The sequence below is a fragment of the Elephantulus edwardii genome, unplaced genomic scaffold, assembly GCF_000299155.1.
Source record: "Elephantulus edwardii isolate Elephantulus edwardi_28Jun2011 unplaced genomic scaffold, EleEdw1.0 scaffold00164, whole genome shotgun sequence".
In the NCBI taxonomy this organism is placed as follows: Eukaryota; Metazoa; Chordata; class Mammalia; order Macroscelidea; family Macroscelididae; genus Elephantulus; species Elephantulus edwardii.
In genome coordinates, this window is record NW_006399914.1 from 7,570,756 (window position 1) to 7,588,367 (window position 17,612).

The window sequence follows — 17,612 nt, forward strand, 5'->3', positions numbered from 1 at the left end:
CCCAGATTAGAAGTCAATAAAAATGAGCAGAAACAGCTGCAAATATCCTTTAATAATAGTTGGAACTTGGGATGCATGAAGTATGAAGTTAGAAAACTGGAAATTGTGAAAAATGACATTGAATTGCATGAACTTTGACATTCTAGGCCTTGGTGAGATGAGATGGACTGTCTTTGGCCACTTTGAATCAGACAATCATATAGTACTCTAGGCTGGGAATGAAAAAGTGAGAATGGTGGTGTATTCATAGTTATAAAGACAATTTCAAGTTTTATCCTGAAGGACAACGTGTGAGTGATAAGATATTATCCATACACATACAAGGAAGACCTGTTAATACTGCTATTATCCAAATATATGCACCAACAGCTAAAGCCAAAGAGCAGTAAATTGAAGATTTTTATTAAATCTTACGGTCCAAAATTGATCAAACATGCATCAATGTGTTAATGATAATTGACAACCAGAATTCAAAAGCTGGAAACTGAAGGAGGAATGGTAGTCGAAAAGAACAGACTTGGTGACTGAAATGAGGCCAGAAATAGAATGATCTAATTTTGTACATTCAATTATTTATTCATCACAAATACCTTTTTAAAAAAACAAAACCAAACCAACACTAACAGTGACTTTACATATGGACCTCAACAGATGGGCTGCATAGAAATCTGACTACATCTGTGGAAGGAATCGCAGGAGAAGCTCAATATCAGCAGTAAAAACCAGGCCAGGTGCAGATTGTGGAACAGACCATCAATTACTTGCATGCAAGCTCAAATTAAGGCTGAAGAAAATGAAAACAAGTCCATGAGAACCAAAATATGATCTTTTTTCCCCCAAAATATGATCTTAAGTATATTGCACCTGAATTTAAAAACCATCTTAAGAATATATTTGAAAAAAAAAATTAAAACAAAAAGAGAATAGATTTGAAGCATCCAGCACCACTCATGAAAGGCCAGAGGACTTGTGTGATGACATCAAGGATATCTTCCATGAAGAGTGCAAAGGCAGAGGAGAAAGAAAAAAAAAAGATGTCAGAAGAGATCCTGAAAATTGCAATAGAGTATCAAGAAGCCAAAACAAAGGCAAGTGATTCTGAAGAAAAAGAGCTGGAGAAATTATTTCAAAGGGCAGCTCAAGAAGGCAAAACAAAGTATTATAATGGAATGTGCAGGGAGCTGGAATTGGAAAATAGAAAGGGAAGAACTAGCTCTGCATTTCTCAAGCTGAGAGAACTAAAAAATAAATCAAGCCTCAATTCGCAATACTTAGAGATTATAGGGAAAAATCTTGAATGACCCAGGAAGCATCAAAGCAGATTGAGGAAATATACAGACTCATTGTATCAAAAAGAACTGGCTGACAGTGAAATATTTCAGGAAGTACTATATGATCAAGAGTCAATAGTAATGAAGGAAGAAGTTCAAGCAGCACTGAAGACATTGGCAAAAAATAAGGCCTCAGAAATCGATGGGATGTCAACTGATATGTTTCAACTAACAGACGTAGCCCTGGACATGCTCACAAGTCCATGCCAGGAAATTTGGAGGACAGCTGCCTGCCTGGAAGGTGCAGCCAGAGTGCTCCTTGGAGGCAGAGGTGATAAAGCTTCATCTCATCTGCTTTGCAACATGTTGCTCAGATAGGCTAATCCTTGGAAAGTGATATCAAGCTTGAAAAAATGGAGGATCGGCAAAAGAAAGATCCTCAACCAGATGGATTGACACAGTGACTTTAGCAATAGGCGCAAGTATTTCAGAGATGATAAGAATGTCACAGGATAGAGCAGGGTTCAGATCTGTTGTTCATAAAGTTGCTGTAGGTCATACTCTTCCAGATAGCACCTAACAACAACAACAATTAGGTGTATGCCCTACAGTCGTGAATGTTGCCATTCATTAACTTAAAACATAAAACTGGAGGAACCTGCTCTGAGTGCCAGAAATGAAAAGATTGTTGCAATGCAGAAATGCAGACCCAGTTTCAAGGAATTCACAGTGTCAATACTATTTTGTGTGGACTCGCTGTATGTTATTGCAGATTGCTGTGGTGATGCAAAGGAGAATAGAGAAGGGATATAGATTTTTCTTAGCAGGAAAGAGACAGTTGGAGAAAGGGCCACGGGGAAGCCTTTGCTGAAAACAGTAAGTAGTAATTTGCTCAGTGATGACAGATGGAGGCAGAGGGAGCCCAGGATGCCAAGATAATAAAAAAACGAGAGTGGTGTGGTGTTTTCTGGAACTGGAGCCACTTCGTGTCTCGGTAACCCTGGGTGTCTGTAGGGAGGGATGGCTAGGAAACTTAGTGGTGGCCAAGTCAGGAAGAGGCTTGTGCACCCTGCAAAGGATTTGGGTTTAGGCAAGGGAATCTGAATCCATCTGGCAGCAGAGTGATTCTAGACTTAGGGGTGGGGAAAGGGACCTTGGAAACAGGGAAAGGCAAAATACAATAAGGGTTTGATGAAACATTGTAATTAATCAATCAATTCAAATTGATGTTATAAAACAAAGTGTTAAGAGTGAAAATTTACACTAAGGAAAGAAAATGAAACAAAAAGGATTAAAATGAGTACAGCTTCACAAACTTTGTGCAGGGGCCATGCTAATCTTCTCTGTATCGTTCCAATTTTAGTATATGTGCTGCCGAAGCGAGCACAGCTTCACAAACTTTGAAGTACATACAGATCACCTGGAGAATTTGTAAATACCCAATGACCAAGTGGCAGCTTGGCCCCACTAAATAAGAAGCTCTAGGACAGGGCCCAAGCATCAGTATTTTTCACACACTTCAAATGATTGGAATGTGCAGCAACATTTAAGAACATCTGACACAGAGTAGGGTGGAAAATAGGCATTTTCAGTGACTTTTTGGCTTGTGATATTAAAAGTTGATGGAAACAAGTTTAGGTCTTTACATCCTTATTTTTTAATTTGGTTTAGAATAATGTAAATGTCCAGGCTTCCAGTTATATTAAATTTCACATGAACTGTATTTCATCAAATCTATCATACATTGAAAATTTGCATCATTGTTTACTAAGGGGAAAAAAGTATACCTTTGAGTCGGAACCAACCCATAGCTGACCCTCCAGTGAGTTTTCAGAGGCAATTAATCACAGGAGAAGATAGCCCTCCTTCTCCCGTGGAGCAGCTGGTGGCCTCAAACAGGGTGTCTTCGGGATTGCAGGACAGCTTCTTGCACGAGGCCACCAGAGCTCCCAGAAGCACTCTTGGAAGCAGGAGTGGCATCCACTTCCTAAATAACATACCACTGGAAACTCTATGAACTTTGGTAAATGATGATAGTTATAGAAAAGCTTCGGGCCTTTTGTTCATAGGGTCACTATGAGTCGTGCTCGACTCAACGGCAGTCAGCAACAAGGGGAAAAGTGTGACCAATTAAATTATGGTATTCCATCAATGACTGTGACGATAAAGATTTTTTAAAAGGTGCATCTTAAAAGCCATATAGTACAGTATGCTCCAAAACAGAACCCAAAACCAATAAACATTTCCACCAGTTTGAGTTATTAATATTTTCAGTAATTAACATAATTCTAACTCTTGGTCATAACCAGCAATATCCTGTAATTCAACCTCCCAGTTTTAGAAATTACCAAACTAGTGAAAAACTTAGTACAGTGATGCATTTTTTTAGTGGATGACAGATTTGATGAAGTACAGCTCATGTGAAATTTAGTGTAATTGGAAACCTTGACATTCACATCATTCTGAATGAAATAATTATGGATATAAAGAACTATGAACTGTTTCCATCTCTTCCCATGCGATTTACAGCCTCTGAAAACTTGCTGAAGGATCAGCCATGGCTCAGTTTAATGGTAATGGAAATGTGAGTGAGAGATAAAGGCAGTCCTTAACTGATTTAAGGTAGGACTTTTCCATTTCAAAAGGAAGCGTAATATTTTCCTGTTTGCCCATTCAGATCCACTAAACCTCTACATCTGTCCTTGAGAATCTGTTATTTGCTCCATTAACAGAGTTGACATCATAACCAATTCTAAAGAGCCGGTAGTATGAGGTCATCCCTGGTGATGGGTTAGCGGTGTTCCTGTGCTCTAAGTCAGCAAGGACTCATCTTGTGTGCACATCAACTGTACAGTCTCTGGGTTTTCTATTTTGTGCCTGAGAGAAATGTTTTAGTCCAAATGAATTCAAGACTTACTGCATGTTTGCTTTGTCCCCATGTTAAGTGTTTTACATCCACTATTTCAAAGTAGTAGAGTGATCAAAGTAATAACTGCAAACAGACCTGGGTTCAAACTCCAACTCTGTCACTACCTGAGCAACTTCCTTACCCCCCTTCTGTTCCTCCTCCTTCATCTCTGAAAAGGAGCTACTACCATGGGGCTTGGATGTGAGGGGTAAAATGTACTCAAGAACTGGCAGTTCTCTTAAATCTGCATACCTGTACCCTAATGGGGGCAAATACTTTCCTTGGTAAAGAGGAAATGAGCTAAGTCTCACCTCACCATACCTTGACAAACACAAGTGCTTGTACAGAGACCCTTCAGGCAGAGGTTGAAAGAGACCTAACTGACCCACTTTCAGAATACATTCAAAGTAGCCGGGGGTGGGGGTGGGTATGAACCACTTGGGACATCTATCTTTCCTTTACAGACTGACGGAAGGAAGGGCTTTGTTTTAGGTGCCAGGACTACCAAGACAAATAGCATTATCCCCAGGTAACTTACTGTACAGGCCACTCATAAACTGTAGATATTTCTCACCAAGTAAGTACTTTATAGTGTGAAAAAACCTACCTGTGGAAGACAGAGAGGACTCGTGTCATACATGTTGATGCCCCTGTTAAGGAGCTCTGGTGTCATAGACCTTGGAGAAATGCATTGCTAACCCAAAGGATGGTCTCCATGGGCAGCTGGAATCAGCCAGTGGCTTCAGCAGCAAAAGATCTCCTCCTGGGAGATATATGCCCTAGAAACCCAAAGGAGGGTCAGGCACATGTGAGCTGGAAATGAATTTGAGTTTTTTATGTTGTTGTTGTTGTTGTTATGTGCCATTGAGTCGCTTCCTACTCATAGCGACCCTCTGTACAACAGCCCTAAACTCCGCTCTGTCCTGTGCCAGTTGCACCGTCTCCGATACACGCATCCTGATTACCCAAGTCACTGAATCAATCCACCTCCTAGAGGGTCTTCTCCTCCTGCGCTGTCCCTCTACCCTACCAAGCATGACATCCCTCTCCAAGGACCAGTCCCTCCTTACAACATGTCCAAAGTATGTTAGATGGAGCCTCAGAATCCTTGCCTCCAAGGAGCAACCCTGTTTGACCCTTTCCAGGATGAATCTGTTTGTTTTCGTAGCAGTCCATGGTATCCTCAATACTCTTCTCCAGCACCACAGCTCAAAGGCATCAATTCTCCTTCTATCCTCCTTAGTCATTGTCCAACTCTCTGATGCATAACAAGTGATTGCAAAGACCATGGCCTGTGTCAGACACACCTTAGTCTCCAGAGAGACACCATTGCTCTTCAGTACTTTGGAGAGGTCCCTAACAGCAGACTTTCCCATGGCAATACGACTTTTTATTTCCTGGTTACTGGTGCCAAGAGTGTTGACTGTGGAGCCAAGCAAATTAAAGCCGTGAACAATCTCAGTCTCTTCACCATCCATCCTGATGCTCCCAATTGGTCCAGTAGTGAGAATCTTTGTCTTCTTGACATTGAGCCTCAATCCATACTGGAGGCTGCAGTCCTTGACCCTCTGCAGCAGGTGCTTCAGGTCCTCCTCAATTTCAGCAAGCAGGGTTGTGTGATCTGCATATCGCAGATTGTTGAGTTTTTTGATAGGATGTATTTTTTTTTCAATGAATAAGAAAGACTAAAGAAGAATTGATGACTTTGAATATGTTGTTGAATCTGCCAAAAGAACAAATCTGTCTTGGAAGACTGAATAGACAGAATATTTAGACATGTTAGCAGAAAGGCTCAGTCCCTGGAGAAGGATAACATACCTGGAAAGGTTGAATCAGCAAAAAAGAAGACATGTTTTTTTTTGCTTGTTTTATCATTCAGGCTTTGTTTTATTAACAATTCAGTAATTTTTTTAAATTCAAACGATGTTTTTTAACACCTGTGAAACATGAGGAAGGGTGTTTGACCTTAGTTCATTTCTTTTTAAAATGAAATTTTTATTTTATATGGGTTTACTTACAAAGTTTGTATACATTGTTTTTCATACTGGATCTTTCCCATTTCCGTCACCCCCACCTCTCCCTCCATCCATCAAATTATGTGACCCTATGATTACCATTCCCCCCATCCTCACCCCTCTGTTCTACCTCCATCTTGGATCCTCATACATAAAACTACAAATCAAAACTACATTGAGATACCATCTCACTTCAGTAGCAGTGGCAAAGTTTAACAGGACATCAAGTAATAAATGTTGGAGAGGATGTGGTGAGAATAGGAATTCTAATACAGTTGATTGGATTGTAAAATGTTACAACAATTCTGGAAGGTAGTCTGGTATTTACTGAAAAAGCTGAGCATAGAAATTCCATATGACCCAGCAGGGTGAAGTCTCTCTCAGGGAGGAGTGATAGGGAATGGCAAAGGACACACTGACAAAGGAGATTAATCAGAACTGACTTTGACAAGCACTGTGGCAATTGGACAATTAAAACAGACATTCGGATGGCGGGGGAAGAAGAACGAACTGAGGAGGAGGGTGGAGAGAATGGTGCAGCAATGAAGGAATGAAAACCCAAAATCCCTGTAAATGTTCATTAAATCTAATAAAATTTAATAATAATAAAAAAAAAAGAAATTCCATATGACCCAGCTGTTCCACTGCTTGGAATATATCCTAAGAAAATAAGAATTGAGGCACAAAGACTTGTACACCAATGCTCATAGTGTTATTCACCATCACAAGAACATGGAAAAAGCCCAAAATGTCAAACCACAATCAAATGAATTGAGAAATCATGGTATATTCACACGATGGACTACTATGCAGCACACAGGAGCAATGATTTTGAAAATCACTACCTAACTTGGGAGGGACTGGAGAGAATTATGCTAAATGAACTAACTCCATCCCATATGGGCAGATACTGTGTAAGACAATTATTGTAGAAAAAGAAAGATAACTAGTAAAAAAGGAAGGCTCTTAATGATATTGATGCAGTGATACAGTGGGTTTAAGCACATGTGAAAATGTTGCCTGATCAGATATTTCCAATCAGTTGTGCATAAGGTTGCTGTGAGCTGAAGTCAAAGTTGTCTAACAATACTAGATGTATGTAACCATTAAAAATAGTGTTTGTGAGCAATGTCCATGCTTACTATATAAAGGATGCCCGTTTAAAGACTTAGCTGTGCCTGATCCAAGCCGTGGTCTTTACAGTTACTTTATATGCATCTGAAAGTTGGATAGTAAATAATGGTAACCAAAGAAGAATTGATGTCTTCAAATTGTGATGCTAGAGAAGAGTACTGCATATCCTGTGGATTGCCAAAAAGAACAAATAAGTCTTGGGGTTAGTGTAACCAGAGCGTCTCTTTGAAGCAAGGATGGTGAAGCTTCTCACATACTTTGGGCATATTGTCAGGAGGGGTTAGTCTTGAAAAAAAGATCTCATGCTGGGAAAGGTGGAAGGTCAGAGAAAGAAAAGAAAGCCCTCAACAAGATGACTGATAGAGAAATGTAACAATGGGCTCAAGCATACCAGAGATAGTAAGGCAAGGTAGCACAGGGCAAAGTTCAGATCTGTAGTTCTTAAAGTTGCTCTGGTAAGATAGCAACTATAGTTGTCTGTGATTAATATAATTCAGGTGACTGTAAATTTATCTCATGGCTTTTTATTTTCCATTTAACAAGTCAGTAAACCCATTATTAAAAGAATTAAGGAAAAATGTGTTTTTTTTTTTTTTAGTGGATTTGAGGATTTCTGGGATTTGGTGGTGGCTTGATGGTATGCATAGACTTTGTTGTTATTGTTGTAGGACAGAGAAATCATAAAGAGGTCATAGTTGGGCTTTTTGGCCCAGGAATACAATTAAAATATTATGAAATAATCAAAAGCATTCTTGACTTTAGTTTAACAGTGGGTTGTTAGGTCAACAGGGACTTACGTTGGTGTAACAAGACCGTGAAATCAGACCACTTCGTTCTGACCACAACTTTGACTGTGTGACCTCAAATAAGACATTTGACTTTTAGGATCTTATTACCCAAAGTGTGGGTCCTGGTCCAGCATCAGTGTCAACTCCTGAGAATATGTTAAAAATGGAGATTCTGGGCTTCAGCCCAGATTTAAACACATCTACAGCTTTCAGAACCCCAGGTGATGAGTATAAACATTAATGTTTATAAAAGCCTGATCTCTGAGCCTCTTTCCTTCTTGATCAAATGATAGTACCTCCCATCTAAGTACCTCACAGTGTTTTCTAAAGCAGACCAGCTGAAACAACATACTGCACTTACGCACTAGAAACTGCAAAGAGGGCTTTGAACCAGCTCATTCTGATTCACCTTCCTGGTGAAAGTTCATCTGTCCACCCCAGATGTACGTATTCAGATTCGACATTTTAGCAAGGCCTTATGTATACATAAGAAGTGCCTTGTTAAGGGTGAGCTTGTTAAACTGTAGATTCTGAGTCTGTGTTATCAGAAAGGCAGGTTCTGGAGTGGAAAGGCAGATTCTGGCAAAGTGTGGACATGGAATAAGCCAGATCAAATGCAAAGCATTCCAATGGCCACACACTGCACCAATGCCGAGAAAGAAAAGATCTCACAACATGAAAGACCGTAATTGTGTTAGTGTACAAAGTGCTTCTCGATTAATAGTAATCACTGTCATAAGATTGAACTTGTCATCTTTGCTCACAATACTCTCATCATATTTTCCAGATTATGACCTTTCAAAGATGAGAGACTTCATCACCCAACAAGCTGATGCTTATGTGGAGAAAGGTATCCTTGATAAAGAAGAGGCGGATGCCATCAAGCGCATATACAGTAGCCTGTGAAATCGGCAAAGAAGCCCAGGGTCTTCTGACTTTCTCAGAAAACATAATATAGCTTTTAAAACATTTCTGTGATTAAAGTTATCTTGACCTAGGGATTATTAGAAAGTGCTAAATTGCTAGTGATTAACCTCTTAGAAATGGTTGAAACGTATAGCTTTCTTGACATAGAGACTCTCTGAAAAGTAAAATCGTATGTAAACTCAGATGTTGTATCTAGAATCTTTATTTCCTCATAAATTTACATTTATAATTAGAGATGCATTTCTTTGGAAAAGCCTCTTACTAGGTCTGAATGTACAAGTAAGCCTTCTTCCTTCTGCCTCATATACGCGAGTGTTTCCTGAAGAATGAAGGGTGTTCCGGTTTCAAAGTGAGACACCAAATCACCTGCTAGACTACAATATGTCTGTTAAGAGATGTTCTTTCCACTCTCCCCCTCTGGGAGTTGAATTGCATTTATATTTCCTCAAAGCCTCTATTTCTTAAAGGAGAGCCAACAGCATTTTCAGCTACTCCTTTTAGCAGACTCTTTATCAGGCCCCATGGAGCCCAAAAGGAACCTGAAAAGTGGGCATAGCTTAATTTTCAGTTTCTCTGCACTTTTAATATTTCCTATTAGTGAATTTTCAGATGCTCAGTCTGCGTAGAAAGAGGGCTACCTATGTACTTTCCAAGAAGATAAATGAGTTAAAGAACACTACATCAAGCAAGGTGCAAATTTATGTCAAATCTCCAATTATCTAAACCAGATTGGAATCAAATGTGTTTTTTTGTTTTTTTATGTTTCTTATTAGTGAGTCAAGAGGGCCAGACAATTGGATGGAAATCATAAAAATCACTTCTTTCTCCATGAACCAAGGCTGGTAGATGATTTCCTCCAGAGAAAAAGGTCAATGAACTCTGGGTCCTGCAGTATCTTTCAGCCACTGTAACTAACACAGTTGGGGAAACTAAGTGGCCTGAGGTCCTCCTAAAATATTCTTTGTCAATGTTAAAAAATGATGAGATGACATGGATTGATATAGTAACTGGGGTAATGAGGGTTGGTGTGTCAGAATTAGTGAGATTGGCTCAGGACAGCAAAGGGTTCAGAGCTGCTATACATCACAGGCGACTCAATCAATAACATTCTATGGCAGGTTTGGAAGCAGGAGTGGCATCCACTTCCTAAATAACATGTCTCCAGAAACTCTATGAACTTTGATAAATGTTGATAGTTGTAGAGGGGCTTCAGGCCTTTTGTTCACAGGTTCGCTGTGAGTCGTGCTCAATTCGAAGGCAATCAACAACAACAATGTTAAAAAAAGTTTTAAAAATACATTATTCAATCTAAGTCACATAACTATTTTCCTCTTTCAGTTTAAATCCTAAAAATAACAATAATTTATATATTAGTCCTCTGGTACGCTGTACTGAATACTCCTAGTACTCCAAGGGAGCTCTGGTGGCCTAGTCATAAGGAGTCATGATGCCAACCCAAGGGTATGCGATTCAAATCCATCATCTGCTCCTTGGGACAAAGATGGGCAGTCTGTCATGTGATTTCTAGTCTCTGAAACCTGTGGAAGGGTTTGTTAATGAGTCAGCTGTGACTTGATGGTGCAAAACAACCCCACCGGCAGTGTTTTCATTCTGCTGTACATAGGTCACTATGATGGAAACGACTCAACAGTACCTAGCAACAACAAAACTGGTGAGGTCTGGGAACTCTACGAGGCTGCTAGCAGGAGTAGGAAACAGCTGCTGCTCCTCTCCTCTCTCAAGCTCAAAAAAACAACTATAAAACCAAAACATGAACGCACTGTGTTGTCGGGAAGTCAGTACCCTTTGGAGAGTGATAACCCAAAACCACTGACACTGAGTAGATAGATTCTGACTCACAGGGACCTTCCATCGAGTCCCCAAGACAGTATATCTTTCCCACAGAACATCTGGGAGACTTGAATTGCTGATCTTTATGGCACATTGTGACATCTGGACTCCTGTATCGTGAGAGATGTGGTGGTGTTATATGCTATCAAGTCAGAATCGACCCATAGCTGACCCTCCAGCAGGCTTTCACTGGCTGTAAATCACACTGGAGGAGACTGCCTATCTTACTTCCCAGGAGCAGCTGGTGGATTCCAACTGCTGCCTATCTTTGAGTTGGCAGCACAACTCTTTATCTACTAAGGCCACCAGAGGGCATTAAAAACCCCTTTATCCAAACTACAAAGGCTGTTTTGATGAGGTCATTTCTGACACATGACCAACTATTTGCTCACATACTACAGTCCCAACAAGCTGCAACTACATTAGAACTGATTGTGCCTGAATTATTTAATCTGTTCACTTTCTGTAATTTATATGTTATCATTGTTGTGTGTCACAATCAAGGCAGAACCAACCCATAGATGACCCTCTGGCAGGTTTTCAGAGGCAATTAATCTCATGGGAGGTGATTGGTTTCCCATCCTTCTCCCATGGAGAAGCTGGTAGACTCAAACATCATGCTTTCAGGGATTGCAGCACAGATCCTTGCCACTAGGCCATCAGGAATGTTGTATTTCTGAAAATGAAAATCTAGAAAGTTTATGGTAGCTTTCAAAAACTCTGGTGGTGTGGGTGTGGTCTGTAGAGAGTTACTGCTTTGAGTTCAGAGACCACACCTCTCTAGTGGTTCAAATCCACTTGCCATTCAGCAGAACAGGCATCTTCTTCCATGTGATTTACAGCCTTGGAAACCCAATGAAATGTCAGCTATGACTTGGCTCCAACTTAACAGCAATTAGTATGGTAATTTTCAAAGAGCATTGACACTCACTGGCTCCTGTCAATAACTGAGACAAAAGATCACTAATTCCTGTTTTATAAATGAGAAAACTGGTTCACAAAGAGAACAATATGCTGAAAATCATGCTGCAGTATGTACATTAAGCAGAGGCTAGAATGTAAGTTTGTCAGTTCTTCTCTCTACAGTAGGGGCTATGTAGTCCCGCCCTGTCCCACTGCTGTCACGAAACATTCAAAGCTATTAAAAGCATGGAGAGACATCTAAGCTAGAAATTGCTAAAACAGACTGCCTTATGCAAAAACAAAAATGAGGATTCAAAATAGTTTTCAGCTTATGGTCTTAATTTTAAATTTTATTTATATTACATCTTTTGAATAATGTTTTTAGATTAATATCTTTGGGGTTACTTCAAATGTGCCATAATTTGTTAAACAATATGATAATTCTGGTTTTAAAAAAGTCTCTGCCTCCACTGAAGCATGGCCTTTTTCTTAATTCTCCCTTTCCCCCCCAATATCCTCTACCACCTCCCCTCTGAGTCAGCTACAGTGACTGCCTTACTACAAGTGCAGTGACCCTATGAACAGTATGTCTAAACTTGCCCTATCCCATGCCATGCCCATGATCTCTGCAGTGCCCAAGGCCATTGTGGCACTCACTGTGTCAATCCAATTTGTTGAGGGTCCTTCTTTCTCTGGCCCTCCACCTTTCCCGCCATGATGTCCTTTTCCAAGGACTGCCTATTCCTGACCACATGCCCAAAATATGCAAGGCAAAATTTCACCATCCTTAGAAGTGCCCTGGTTGCACTTAGAAAACAAATTGTTCTTTTGAAAATCCATAGTATATTCAATACTCTTCCCCAATATCACAATTCAGAGGCTCTACTCTCCGCCCGTGAAATTAATTACTTCTGAAAACCCGCTGGAGACTTAGCACTGGGTCAGTTTTGACTCAGTGATACACAACAACTCTTTGATCTTCCTTAATCATTGCCCAACTTCCAGATACATGTTGTGGTGGTGGTGGTGGTGATGTGCCAGAGTCACTTGCAACTCATAACAACCCCATGTACAATAGACCTGAAACCTGCTCTATCCTGTATCCTGTGTCAACTTTACTGTCCCTGACACATCTACCCTCATTACCCCAAGTCACTGAACCAATCCATCTCATTGAAGGTCTTCTTCCCATGAACAGTCCTTCCACCCTCCCAAGCATGACATAATTTTCCAAGGACTGGTTCCTCCTTGCAATATGTCCAAAGTATGTCAGATAAAGCTTCAGAATCCTTGCCTCCAACAAGCAGTCTGGTTTCACTCTCTCCAGGATGTATCTGTCTGTCCTTCTAGCAGTCCATGGTCCACTACAGCTCAAAGGTATCAATTCTCTATCATCCCTAGTCATTGTCCAGCTCTCTGATATATATAGCAAGCAACTACAAAGACTATGGCCTGGATCAGGGGCACCATAGTTTCCTGACTAACATCATTGCTCTTCTGTACTCTGGAGCAATTTAAAATACCATGGCTTAGATCAGGCATGCCTTACTTTTCAAACTTACATCCTTGCTTTTGAGTACTTTAAAGAAGTTCTTTTTAAAATATTTAACCATTTTATATATGTTGTTGTTGTTTGATGTCGTCGAGTCATAGACGACTCATAGCGACCCTATGAACGAACAGCCTGAGCACTGTTCGTACACAGAGTTTCCGGAGGCAAGCCATTTCAGAAGTGGATGCCGCTCTTGCCTCCAGGCTTGAGCCAACACTGTCCATGATGGGTACCCATTACCACGATTGGCATATCACTGTCACAGTCTTCAGCATCACAGCAACCATGAGTTACCTCTGTACAGCAACACACAGACCAGTGCTATACCACCTAGAAGAATGTTTGACAGGAAGACAATTTGAACCTGGCCGAGGGCCACAAATGAAAATCACCCACCTTCGGCTTGGTAGCACAGCTTCCTTTCCACTAGGCCAGCGTAGCTCTCTCTTGGTCGTTGTCATTGTTATTGTTGTTTGATGCCGTCAAGTCGTAGATGACTCATAGCGACCCTATGAACGAACAGCCTGAGCACTGTTCATTTTATATATAGGTATATATAAAATATATTTATTGGTTTTCATATAATTTTTTAAATTTTGATTGAGATTTTAAAGTAAGTTTATAGAGAACTTGGATTTCCATTCATTCATTGTTGTACATTTTCCTCCCTACCATCCCCCCATTTCACGTCTCTTTGAAAAAATTTTTTTTATTGTTGCAGTTTCCTCCCCCTCCCCCCATCCACTTTGCTATACAGCTCTTATTCTGTACTGATGTCATATAAATAATACTTAATCATATATTCCTTTTAAACAGTTCTTTCCCTCATCTGTTTCAATAGTGTACAGTTTCCCCCCAACCCCCATGTCAGTCCTGTTTTATAGCAGTGATATTATGCAATATTTGTCCATTTGTGACTGAGATATTTCACTCAGCATAATGTCCTCCAGGGTCACCCATTTTGTATATTTCATTAGTTTCTTATTTTTTCAGTACTGCATAGTATTCCATTGTCTGAATATACCACAGCTTCTCTATCCATTCTTTTGTTGATGGGCAATTGGGTTGTTTCCATATCTTTGCTATTGTGAACAATGCAGCAATAAACATAGGTATGCATTAAAGAAGTTCTTGACAGTAGATTTGCTGATGCAAAATATTTTTTGATTTCTTAACTGAGCTACTATGGATGTTGGCTGTGCATTTAAGTAAAATGAAATATTTTTACAAATTATTATGCTAGTTTATTTACAAAATTTGAATACATTGCTTTTCACACCAGATGCTTCTAATGACCCTCACCCTCCATCAAATTATACAACCTCCTGATTAATATATGCATGAGTGCGCGCGCGCGCGCGCACACACACACACACACACACACACACACACACACAATCTTCATTCCTTTGCTTCCACCCTCCCCACCTCCTTGGATCCTGATATTCATAAAATTAAATCCTTGACAACTTCAATATTTTCCTCACAGTTCAGATAGTTAATGCAAGAAAACATCAAAACTCAATTGTGAGAGCACTCTATACTAAAGATACCATGATGCTGATATTATGTGCCATGGAATCTCCCGTGATTCATAGTGACCCTATGTACAACAGCTTGAAGTCTGTCCTATCCTGAGCCAATCTCACTGACTCTGACAACACCTAACCCGATTACCCCAGTTATTCCATCAATCTCCATCTCATCCAGGCTCTTCCTCTCCTGCACTGTCCTTCCACACTTCTTAGCATGATGTCCTTCTCCATGGACTGGTCCCTCCTGGCCACGTGGCCAATGTATGTTAGATGGAGCTTCAAAATCCTAGCCTCCAAGGAGAAATTCAGTTTTACCCTCTCTATTACTGAGAAGAATCATCTTTTCTGGAGTGTGATAAAAAAAAATGGAAAGAGATGCTAAAGAACAGAGGAAGCAAAAGGAAGAAAGGTCTTCAGGAAGTAGATGGAGACATTGAAAAAGGAAATTAAAGCCAAGGGATTGTTAGTTTTGCAAGTCTCCAGCATGACGTTTGAAGATATTGGAGGCAGTGAAACAACATTAAAGGAAGTCTACAAGATGCTTATCCATACGCATCACCCTGAGGTGTACCAGCACCTGGGCGTCATCGCCACTCACGGAGTTCTCCTTCATGGACTACCAGGCTGTGGGAAGACATTGCTCACAAATGCCATTGCTGGGGAACCTGACTTGCCAATTTTCAAAGTAGCTGCTATGGAGATCGTTTCTGCTGTGTCCGGAGAATCTGAGCAGAAGCTGAGAGGACTCTTTGAACAAGTAGTGGCAATTGCACCTTGCATCTTTTTTACTGATGAAATTGATGCTATTACACCCAAAAGGTAAGTTGCTTCAAAGACATGGAACAGAGCATTGTAGCTTACCTGCATGGATGATATGAACAATATGGCAGCGACAGCTCGTCTCTTAGTCATTGGAGCTACTAACCAACTAGACTTGCTAGACCCTGCCCTGAGACGTGCAGGAAGGTTTGACTGAGAAGTATGCATAGGTATCCCAGACAAAGCAGTCAGGGAAAGAATACTTCAGACTTTATGCAGGACACTGAGACTTCCTGACGCATTTCCTCTTCATCACCTAGCACACCCAACACCAGGCTTTGTTGGTGTTGCTCTCCTGGTGCTTTGCCAGGAGGCAGACCTGTGTACCGTAAGCAGGGCCTTGACGGAGCTGCAGGAGCGAAAGCAGGGAGATCCTAAGACTAGAGGCTTGTTGGCTTCCACTTGGAGATGCCAGGAAGGGGTGGGAATGGAGTGTGCTTCTAAAACACAGGAAGAACTGCAAAGGCTGCTAGAGTTGCTGAGAGAACAGGATCCTCTCTCTGAAGAACTACCACAAGGGCTGCACATTGAGTTGGATGATTTCATTGTTGCTCTAGCCTCAGTTCAGCCTTCTGCCAGAACAGGCGGCTTTGTCACTGTCCCCAGCGTGACGTGGGCTGACACTGGTGCCCTGGAACATGTTAGAGAAGAGCTCACCATGGCAATGTTGGCACCAGTCTGGAATCCAGATCAGCTCAGAGAGCCCTTAGGTTAGTGACTCCAGCTGGGTCCTCCTTGCTGGTCCTGGCTGTGGTAAAATTCTCCTGCCAAAGGCTGTGGCAAATCAATCTGGACTAAGTTTCCTATCTGTGAAGGGTCCTGAATTACTTAAATATGTATGCCGGTGAAATTGAATGTGCTCTGCGACAGGTTTTTCAGAGAGCCAAGAACTCAGTACCTGAGTGATATTCTTCGATGAAGTGGATTCCTTATGCCCTCGACGATCAGACCAAAGTGTCCGCATGGTGAACCAGCTACTCACAGACAGACGGATGGTCTGGAAACACGGCAACAGGTGTTTATTATGGCAGCCACCAACAGGCCAGTTATCATTGACCCAGCAATACTGCGCCCAGGCTGGCTGGATAAAACGCTCTTTGTTGGTTTGCCACCCCCAGAAGATCGCCTGGCCATCTTTAAAACTATCACCAAAAAAACGGTACCAAACCCCCACTGGATGCTGATGATGTAAATTTGGAAGTGACAGCCAGTGATCTCTGCTGTAATTGCTACCCAGGCGTGGACCTCTCTGCTTTGGTGCGAGAGGCTTCACCCAGTGTCCTGAGACAGGAAATGGCCTGGCAGAAGAGCAGAAGGAATGAGAAAGGTGAACTCAAGGTCAGTCTTAAACACTTTGAAGAAGCTTTCAAGAAAGTAAAACTGTCTGTATTCAAAAGGGATGAAGCAATGTATGAAGAACTGCAGCTGTCACTCAGCCTGCGTCTTGAGGGATTTGGAGGAATCCAGGGCACTGTCCTGGTGGAGAAGCCCTCAGATTCAGATCCCAGCTTCACGAAAGCATTTTCTTTTCAGATGAATGACACTCAGCTGAATTGAAGGCCCTTCCAGCCTTCTGTGGAAATCCCTTAACCTCCTTTTTTAGGAAAAGGAAAATGTGTAAGCTTCTGAAATAGAAGAACTGAAAAATTTTTAAAATAAAAAAACAAAAAAAACTGTACTTACAATAATCATAAACTTTAATGGAGGAGAAGCTGTCATCACTTAAAAAACATAATTAAAAAATTATATTTGTTTAAAAAAACTGAAGACTCACATATGAAAACATAGTTTATTTTCTCATTCAGACTCATGTAGTTTATTTTTATAAAATAACGGATAAAATTTTGTTCTTTATAATTATTACAGAATATGTAATACTTATTGAAATATATCTGTATATATATATCAC

At 40.7% G+C, this 17,612-nt stretch overlaps 1 protein-coding gene and 1 pseudogene across 1 annotated transcript in view; both read left to right on the forward strand.

Annotated features, from left to right (window-relative positions):
- Positions 1-9,223, forward strand: part of SCG3 (secretogranin III) — a 42,184-nt gene extending 32,961 nt beyond the window's left edge. The window contains exon 12 of the mRNA XM_006895320.1: positions 8,904-9,223. Within this exon, the coding sequence (XP_006895382.1) occupies positions 8,904-9,022 (119 nt within the window). The 3' untranslated portion in view covers positions 9,023-9,223. The remainder of the gene's footprint in view (positions 1-8,903) is intronic.
- Positions 9,224-9,564: 341 nt separating this feature from the next.
- Positions 9,565-17,260, forward strand: LOC102852146 (annotated as a pseudogene).
- The last annotated feature ends 352 nt before the right edge of the window (positions 17,261-17,612 follow it).